The sequence below is a fragment of the Prinia subflava genome, chromosome 2 (assembly GCF_021018805.1).
Source record: "Prinia subflava isolate CZ2003 ecotype Zambia chromosome 2, Cam_Psub_1.2, whole genome shotgun sequence".
NCBI classification, from domain to species: Eukaryota; Metazoa; Chordata; class Aves; order Passeriformes; family Cisticolidae; genus Prinia; species Prinia subflava.
The window spans coordinates 40751266-40761052 of record NC_086248.1 but is presented as its reverse complement, the minus strand read 5'-3'; the positions used below and the strand labels follow the sequence as shown (position 1 = coordinate 40761052).

Below are 9787 nucleotides of genomic sequence, written 5' to 3'. Positions count from 1 at the left end.
GTGGAATCAAATGGACCATGATTTCCATGCAAATTGTTCTGAAGGTGAATACAACCAATGTCCATATGTACCCCAAGATGCCTGCTACATTGTGTTGGAACAAGAATTAGCTGTAGCCATGGATAGGCCAAATAAGAGTAGTTGAGTAAATATTCTGACTTAAAAGATTGAGCAACTACATGTGCTTTGAAATACGGCACAGTAACTAAAACTGTTCTGTACTTGAGGCACTGTCTCATGGAATAACTGCTTCCAGTTTCAAACAAGCTTGTCCTGTTAAGTAGAATACATTGCCAGTGTGCATGTATTTACTTGCTTGTAACCAATTTTTAAAATCACAAATATAAAAGCAATGGCAACATAAGGTTTGGCTCTCTCGCTCAGATTTTGCATTTGCTTTGCTGAATGAATAAAGTTGAATAATATGTGGATGCATGCTTTGAAGGAAGGCTTAGTTTTGTCTCTTAAGGAGACTATCCTAGCATCAAGGATTTGTTGGAGCTCTGTTTTATTCAGTAGCTCTGAGGTGTCATTAATGACTCGTAACTCCAGTGCACCATGAGCGTTGTTGGATAGAAAGCAGGCGAGTAGAAAAGTGAGGCAGGTACATACTAAGCAGGGTTGCCGTATATTTAATTGCTGTCAAGAGAAGCTTTTTTGAGCCCTTTCAGCAGTCCTTATTTAGTTTTAAAAAGAAAATAATCCAAACTTTAACTACTACATGAATTATACTGTATTTAGAGAAGACCTGTAAACCGGCAGATTTCAAGCAGCGAGGGTTATGGTACCAAGCAAGGTCAGTTCATAAAGCAGTCTGGCCCTAGAGGGAAGTCAAGCCAGGACTGGTTATACTACTCCAAATTTGCTGCAGCCCGGAGAATGCTCCTGCCCTTGGCTTTCTGCAGACCGTGCCTCCTGCCTGCGGATGCCAGCATCTGCACAGCCAGGCAGGGAGCCCAGCCTGTGATCACCTGCCTGGCTGGCACAGGAGCGCTGTAAGCTTTCACGGCTCACCTTTGCCACGCTCTGCACTGCTGCCTTCCAGACAGCTTTGGTTTTCACTGGGCGTTCTTGTTGGACCTGCAGCTCAATAAAGTGTCAGAAAACTAATCATTAAAAAACCTGGCTTAATTCTTGTCCATTTGTGTGTGTCGGCCCGGAACTGCCAGGGCCGCTCACCTGAGCCTCAGTTCGCAGTGCCTGCGAGGGGGCAGGGAAGGCAGCCTTCTCCTTCTGGGCCACAGCCTGGACTCCATCTGCAAGCCGTGACCCGGCAGCCTCAGAGAGGCAGCGGCCTGCCGGCCTGGATGGTTCCCGTGAGGAGCCTGCCGCGGCCCAGCCGTGCTGGAGCCCAGGGGTTCTGCTGCGGGCCGCAGGGCCGGCTGCTGGGATCGCGCCCCTCCTGGGCCTGCCCCGAGGCGAGGACTCCGGTACTTCGTGCCGTGCCCTGCAGGCCCGGTGCGTTTCTCGGTAACGAAAGGGACTGCGGACACTCGTCGCTGTGTCATCGGAACGAGCCTCTGCCTGCGGGTCTTTTCCAACACACGGGAATGAGGGGGCACACATCTAAGCAGAGCTGCTCCAGGGAAGCCCTGGGACAAGTGCCACCGCAGGGGCTGACATTCGCACCGCTCCCAGCGTCGGGCGGAACCTTTCCGGAGCCCGCCCGGCGAGGCAGCCGGCGCCGCCGGCCGCGGACCGGGGCGGGGCGACAGCGGCGGCCGCGGCCATGTGGGGCGGCGGGGCGGCCCGAGCGCTCACCCGCGCCCTGCGGCGCCGGCGGGCGGCGGCCGCGCTGCCGGGGGCTGCGGGCGGTGAGCGGACCTGGGCGGGCGCAGGGAGCGGGCGGGAGGGCCCCGGCGCGGGTAACGGGGCCTCGCTTTGCTGGCCCCCTCACAGCCGGGCCCCGCAGACCTCCCGCCGGCGGCGGCCCCGGGCGTGTGTCCGGCCGCGTCCCACGGCACCCCGGCCTGTCAGCGCCAGAGCAGCGGCGGCCCGTCGGGAAGGTGGCGTTCCCGTGCCGCCTCCTTTGCACTCCAGAGGTGTCGAGAGCGCTCCATCGCTCACTGCGGCAAAAAAATCATCTTCAGGGGGTGGTTTACTCTGGGTACAGTGAGGCGCTGCTGTGATTCGGGGGCTGCTGGTGACCAGGCAGCAGCTGGATGTGAGCGAGTGTTCGCCGTGCTAGGGAGAGCCCTGCGTCGGCTAAGCAGGAGGGGAGGACAATGCAGGACAGTGTCCCTGGCCTGTCTGTGCACCCTCCGTGAGGGGTTTTTGCTGAGGTTTCCTCACCGGTTCGTACAATGCAAAATGAGTGTGCAGCTATGTGTGTCTCATTCCAACACATAATGAACCCAGCACTGCTGAGTGTGTGTGTGTGCACGTGTGTGTGCACAGCTCACGGTCAGGGTAAACATTCTGGGGAAATTCACACTAACATTTCAGTTGCATAAAAAGCTCTTTTCCATTCAGTCTCTGAACATGCCATTGTACATAATTTGAGGAGTACAAGGGTGGTGAACTAGCATACATTCTTTTATTTAATCCCCAACTCCCTAAGTACAGTAGTGAACAAATGTGCAAAGATTTGCATGGTTAATACTGTGCTAGAGCAGCACTCTTACAACTACAAGTTTTGCCTTTGGCTTCTTGTAAAGCTGATGTTTTCCATTTCATTGCCTTTTATCTATGCAGATGACCACGCTGATCTGTCTTTCCAGACGGGTCTGAGAGGTATCCTTCAGGACTACAACAGGAAAAGACAACTGAAATTCAGTAGTACCTTGCCTGTCTCTCTGACTGAAATGAAAAGCAACATGTAAGTATTGTATCTAAAATAACCCGGTGTGAGAAGGGCTACCCTTTTCTGTACCAATTTATTTTGAGACAGTGTCACGTGGAGCCGTTTTTATATATCACATGTTTGAATGTTTGATGTGGCCTATTCTTGTTTTACTAATTGCCAACTGAAAAATTACAGGCATGCAGCCATCTGTTTGGGAAGATATGTTACCCATACAGTGTATAATATCTGTATGCTACTAAACAAGTGTAACTTGAATCTCTAAAGAAACACGAGTTTCGCCTTTTTGCATTTTCCGATGCAGTATTTGTTTTTCCCATATTTCAGCTGACATGAAATATTAGTATTGGCTTAATGACATTCAGCTTTCATTATTTAGGTTCACTGTGAAGAGACCTTTTAGCACTTCACACTCGTCAGTGGATTCAAAGGAAATGAAAAAATTCCAGCTCCTTGCACATAAGTGGTGGGATGAGGAAGGAGAATATGCAGCCCTTCATTCTATGAATGATATTAGAGTGCCATTTATTAGGTATAGTTTTGAAAACAGATTTTTTTTAATATGTACTATTTCTGCACAACCTCAGAAAATATTATAAAAAAAGCCAATTACCAGTACTTAAGATAACTACATATTGCATGTACTAAAGCACCTTGTGGGTTTGACCTTAATCACATCCCTTTTCTTTCAGAGATACTCTGTTGAGCATGAGTAGTAATTATCATATGGGAAATCCACTTTCTGGAATCAAGATTCTTGACGTGGGCTGTGGAGGAGGACTGCTGAGTGAAGTAAGAAACAGTGTGCTCTGTGTTTTCTTGTTAAAAGGTGTGCAAAGTATTTGAATAGTTGTAATAATTACACTGCTTAATTTCTAGTCCTCCAGGGAGGACCTTTTCTCTTCCATGATGTGTTAGTTACTGAGTAGAGTGCAGTGCACTCTTACAAAAAAACCCACAGAGTATTTGGTTAGCGTAGTGGTGGTGGTTTACAGAGAATGAGGGAGTTGGTAATGAAAAATTCCAAAATTCTGAGATTCTAAATCAGGAAAATAAGATTTCAAGCACTGTAAAGTAAAGGAGAGGGGAAGAATGATGAAAAAGTCTTTGAATATTTCTTTCTTTCTTCTTTTTACTTTATGAGTCTAGGCAAGAATACTTGGAATAATGACATCCTTGTTACCAAAGAAGTAATTTTTGTTATAAAGTTGTTCTTATACATTCATTTATTTGAATTGCTATCTTTAGTGTTTTACATGGGGGTGGGGATTCTCATCTTTGATATGATCTCTTGGGAAATGCATGGATTAACATCAAGCACCCAAATCATACCTCTCCTGTGTCAGTAGAGATTGCTGTGGTACAGGGGCTGATGGTACAGTGGCTTCCAGAGAAGTCTGCACCAGCTTGGGACTGAGGAGTTACTGTTTGTGGTGGAACACTGTCCACACAGGCTCTGAACAGTGCTGTGCCCCATCAATAGACCAGGGGTGGTTTGTGAATTTAGGGTTACAGATCTGGCTGACTTACTCTGGGAACTTCAACAGGATATGTAGTGAGGTGTTAAAAAGGGACCTGAATCTCTCTCATGTTTTCTTTCTTTGTTTTTCTCCTATTTTGAGCAAAATCTTGTAGTCTTGTGAGAGGGGTCTCTCCAACAGTGCTGGCAAAACCAGTGTGCTGCATCACCTTCTCAGGCTGAACAACTGGTGACTTTCAGGCTGGAATATCATACATGTGGTCATGTTCTGCAGCCTGTTTCAGTTTCAGAAGAGGTGATGACTAAGGTGTTAACCTTGGAGTAAGAAGACACTGGAGAAGCCTGAGTGACAGCCAAGGCTGATGCTATCCTAGTAAACATCAGTGTTTAGTTCTCAGCAGTGAGAAAGTCACAGAGATAATCATATATTAAGTAACCATTAAAAAGATATGAGGATTTGCCCTTACAGGTGGATGTTGAAGAAAGTAATGACAGTAATTAAATACAGCATTGTTTTCCCCCCTTTAATTACTGTGTTGATTTTCCCCCTTTGTTTTTCCTCTATCAGAGAGTAGTAGTGGAAGAAATCTTTATTTGGTTAACAACATGGATTGAAAACAAATTATTCTAAAAGAAAATTTAGATGTGTGTATAGTCCAGTATATAATTTTCTAAGAAAATTAACACCACTGTTCCCAAATCTAAGGGTGTTTTTGCTTTAATAAACATTTAATTAAAACTGCCGGATCAGAGCTCGTCTTTTACTGTTGTTTGTCTTGTGTTGATGCTTTCTGTCTCGTGTATGCACATTGCAAAGTTCCAGAAACCTTTCAGTAAATTGTTTTCATTTTATTAGCCTTTAGGTAGACTGGGAGCTTCAGTTACTGGAATTGATCCTGTGGAGGACAACATTAGAACAGCAGATCGGCACAAGTCATTTGATCCAGTCCTGGCCAAGAGAATACAGTACAAGTCCAGTTCACTGGAGGAGATTGTGGAAGAGTCTATGGAAACCTTTGATGTAATTGTAGCTTCTGAAGTAGTGGAGCATGTGGCTGACCTTGAAACGTTTATCAAGTGTTGCTCTCAGGTGTTAAAGGTAAGAGAGTTTTTGCTTTCATTACTGGGAATATTTATTCTCTTTTATTATTGTGGCTTTTTAGAAGGAGTGTGAAAACACATCAGCACACATTTCTCCACTAAGTCAGAAGCATGTTCGAGAAGTGCCTTCCATTCTTCTCCATGATGTAAATACGTCTTCCCAAATTCAGTAACCACAGTTATTTAAAATTAATTTCCCCAACTCAGCCTCAAAAAAGTGTTAAGGCATTACCTAGCATTGCACGTTTGCATGGCATCAGGACCTTAAGAAATCTGGGTGCATCTGATATCACTCGGGTGAGAGAAGATGTGGCAGTGCTGCTGTTGATGGACAGCTGTGGCTCAGGCAGCATGGGAACTCTCTAATGATGTTTCTGACACAAGATTTTATTCCAGCACTAGCATCACATCAGATTAGATCCTGGATTGCTTTTAAAGGTTCCTAGTTAAGCTTTGGAGATAAGCAGGTGGTTATTCATCTTGATACTAGTTCATTTGCAAAGAAGGATGGTAGGCTCAGCACACAAGTGGGAGCTTTTCTTTAATCTCTTTATCTTTCTGGTCATCAGAAGAAATGTAAATTATTTCAGTGGAATGCACTAATTTTTAGCCTGCTAGGGACAAAGAAATTATCCTTTATATCTAACAAATAGGCCTTTAAGGACTTAGAATTTGTTTCTGGCTTTGTTTCTTTGGCCATTTAATTATTAAAACAAGCTTGGCATGGCATTCATCAGTCTCAAAAATTAAGGAAGCATTTCACATTTTACTTTGGTTTCCATTAAAAAAGCAGCTTGTGGTTTTATTTTGATTTTTTGCTTCATTGGGGTTTTGGGTTTTTTTTGGGTTTTGTAACAATAGATATTGTATATGCTTTAATACCTTTTATTTATCCATTTCGTGGGCAGGAAATATTATAAGTGACTTTTCTAGGTGTTCTTTGGGCTAGGGAATAGTTTTTAGGCCACCCAAGACCTGACTATGTTGATTCTTTGAAGATTCCTGAGACATACTGTTAGAACATTATATTCTTTCTTGTTATGTTATAAATATCTATCCTGGGGTGAAATTCCTTCTTACTCTTGCATTGTGTGGACTTTGATATGGACAAATTATTTGTCTTAATGTGATTAAATGTACAATTTAAAAAAACTGAAATATTCTTCTAATTGAATATTTTAATATTTTAATTAGCCTGAAGGCTCTCTATTCATTACGACAATCAATAAAACACAATTGTCCTATGTCCTGGGAATTGTGGTTGCAGAAAAAATAATGGGGATTGTACCAGAAGGAACACATGAATGGGAGAAATTTGTTCCCCCCGAAGAGCTGGAGCGCCTCCTGGAATCAAGTAAGTTTCAGGTCAGATGCTGGGAATGCCCAGATACCCAAATGGTCCTGTAGAAATGGCAAAGGGATACAGTAGGTGGGGTGAGTGCTAGCAACAATACACAGCTTTTCTTGCTTGAGTTCACAGTCATATATTAAGAGTATTATTCCTGGTTTAAAGACACTGCTGCTTACTGGATTTTGCATAAAATAAATCAAATGGAATCCTAAGAATGCAGTGATTACTTGAACAAAATCACTGTTGCAGCTGCCCTCTGTTTAATAGCCTAAAAAAAATTCCAGTGTTTTCCATTGTGTTCTGGTGACAGAATATATGCTCTGAAGTGGCTCATAAGCCCTAGGTCAGGTCTGAGGGAATAACTGTGTTGGCACTCTGGGGCTGCACTGCTGCCACTGCATTGTTTGTCACCTCTCCTTTGGGAGGAGGCGTTTTTATTTTTGGTTTGCTGCTCCATCTTCTCTATTCATGTTATGTTACTAAAAGATTTCTTCCAAAATGGGAAGATGAAACCTACCACAGATTTATTAGTCAGTTCTTGAGAAACTGTGGCACTGATTTTAATTATTTCTAATTAAATTACTCTGGTCTGATTACTTTTAGAATAGACAAAGCACCGAGCTGGGAAGACTTCTGCCCATTGCCCTCCTTCACAACAGATGTTTTAAAACCCTCTCACCAAATATTTCACTTTGCTGTAGTTCACTGCAAAGAAACTGAAGTACAAGTGGAGCTATTCTCTTGGCAAGGTCTTTTCCTGGCACTTTGCAGTGATGCCATCAGGAATATGATTAATACTGATTCATATACTGGTGGTTCTTTCAGTTCTTCCTTTGAAAGGAGAAGCAGTGGAGTTACTTGTTTTGATAGGGTGTTTGTTTTCTGCCTCCCATCCTGTATCCTGCTGGGACACAGCAGATCCATGCAGTGAACTGAATGCTGCTCAGGGAGTAATAAATCAGTCTTTGTTTGCACCGAGTCCTTGATAGCATTCATGTGCCTTTTTCTTACATTTTTCCATTCCTAAAGGAACCTGAAGAATCCTTGCCATGATGTGCTCAGATTTTGATTTTGGATTGTGTGATGTCAATCTGAAGCATGTCTCCCCCTACAGAAAACATCACTAGTTGCCAGATGAGGAGGTGTGAGGCTGGGGTTTTCAGCAGAGCCCTGTGGCTGCTGGTGGTGCATGGCCTGGCGCGGGGCTGTTGCAGCCACTGCCAGGAGCAGGACCTGCTGTCACCAGCGATGCCAGTGACACTGTGTGTGGGGTTGTCTGACAAAGGCCGGCTTCCTCCCCAGCCCAGAGGAAGAGGCGTGTCTCAGACTTGCTGTTCTAAAGAGCTTACAATATTTAAGACCATCCATTGCTTTATATGGCTTTCTTTCCTTTCCTAGATGGCTTTTCAGTGAAGACCGTGCATGGGATGTTGTATAACCCGCTCTCGGGCTCCTGGAGCTGGACGGGGAGCACGAGCCTGAACTACGCGGTGCACGCAGTGAGGGCTGGGGCTGGGGCACAGCCACACGCCACGGACACCCCGCCACAGACAGACACCCAGCAGCGCCCAGCCACAGCTGGCACTGCTGGCACTGTCCCACATGCCACTGTCTGACCTGGGGTGATGGACTGTCACCAGGACAGAAAAGGAGCTTTTACTCGGATGGACACAATAAAACCTTTGCTAACAACAAGCTTACTGTTTGCATCAATAATACTTGCCCTATTTTTGGCCAAATATTTAGGGCAGTCTCAAAAAACAATCAAGTGACCACTATCTCAGGAATCTTTTAAGATTGAAATGAGCAAAGCTTTTAAAAAATAAGTATTTTCACGAGAGTGTAGTTTCAAATTGTTGGACAGGGAAATGCAAATTATTCTGTTGGTAACTTGGAAGAAGCTTTATTATGTGGTGTGTTTTCAGTCCTGCTGGGACTCAGATCTCCATAGAATAATGGCATAGATGTAGAGTGAGTTAAAAACCACAACGCTGCACAACAAATAAAATGCCTTAAGTATTTAAGCTACTCAACTTCATAAAAATATACGAAATACTTAAGATCTACAAACACTTTTTTCTGTAATACGCCTTTCTCCCTGAGGGGCAGTAAAATAGCAAACCTCTACTGTTGAGTCCTGCTGTTTCTGCAGCTGACGTGAGGTAACTGGAATGGAAGAGTCTCTGAGACAAGAGTGCCTCAGCTGTCAAAGCCTCTTCACCATAAAGATATTTGTATCTGTGCCTACTATTCAACTTTCTGCCCAAATAAAGAGAAGCTGCAGGTAAAATTTTACTAAGCAACCAGAGCTCCATGCTAGAAGAATGACACATCAGCAGTCTGTCCTGTAACTGAGGTGCCATACCTATTTGTTCTTAATGTTCTAGAGCCTGGGTAAGGAAAAGTCATGTACAATGAAACAGAACTTTCTAAATAAAGTGTCGTGTGTGTCTATGACTACATCTCTTTCCTTCTCTCTCCTTTTTCTTTCAGCTTGTACACAGCTAGAAAGGTGTCTTGGTTTTGTTTGCAGGGATGAAAATGAAACTTTTTTCCTTTTTTCCCCTCTTTCCTCCCTGTTTTAGTTGCTTGTGCATTTCTCCTACTGTAGAGGTGTGGTGAGCTAACAAAGTTTTTTACACATTTGCATTCTTCCTGCTTTGCTGTATCTGCATGTTGCCTTCATATCTGAGTTTCCTGATGGATTTGATGATGCCCAGAAGAATATAGTTAATTTATAATGGAAATAATAGCAAGTCATAGCTAATAAAGATTAAGAAGTAGTATCTGGTGTGATTGCTTCCATAAGCATGAATAAGTTCTGCTTCGTAATATTTCTGTGGGCTATAGCTTGGCTTTGAAGAGGATTCATCATCATGTTAAGAGTTCAGTGATGGAGAAGCCACAATGCCAGTAAATAAATTGTTCCAAAGGCTGATCAGTTGAAGTGGTTTAACCTTAGAACCTGACCAGTGATGTCTTAACATTCTCATTTTTATACTTAAGTACCTCTATCAGCTGCAGTTCTGGGTTGTCACCCCTTAATTTTCTC

General features: G+C 43.9%; 1 protein-coding gene across 2 annotated transcripts; it reads left to right on the top strand.

The window, feature by feature from the left end:
* Positions 1-1673: 1673 nt before the first annotated feature.
* Positions 1674-9518, top strand: COQ3 (coenzyme Q3, methyltransferase). Of its 2 annotated transcripts, XM_063389703.1 has the most exons (7): positions 1674-1814; positions 2695-2818; positions 3183-3335; positions 3496-3595; positions 5140-5382; positions 6579-6738; positions 8134-9518. In XM_063389703.1, exons 1-7 carry the CDS (start codon positions 1730-1732, stop codon positions 8349-8351), a joined length of 1083 nt encoding a protein of 360 aa, XP_063245773.1. In that variant the 5' UTR covers positions 1674-1729; the 3' UTR covers positions 8352-9518. The 2 variants fall into 2 exon arrangements, with proteins under 2 accessions (XP_063245773.1, XP_063245772.1); XM_063389702.1 differs by lacking the exon at positions 1674-1814 and having other exon boundaries at positions 2577-2818.
* Positions 9519-9787: the final 269 nt, after the last annotated feature.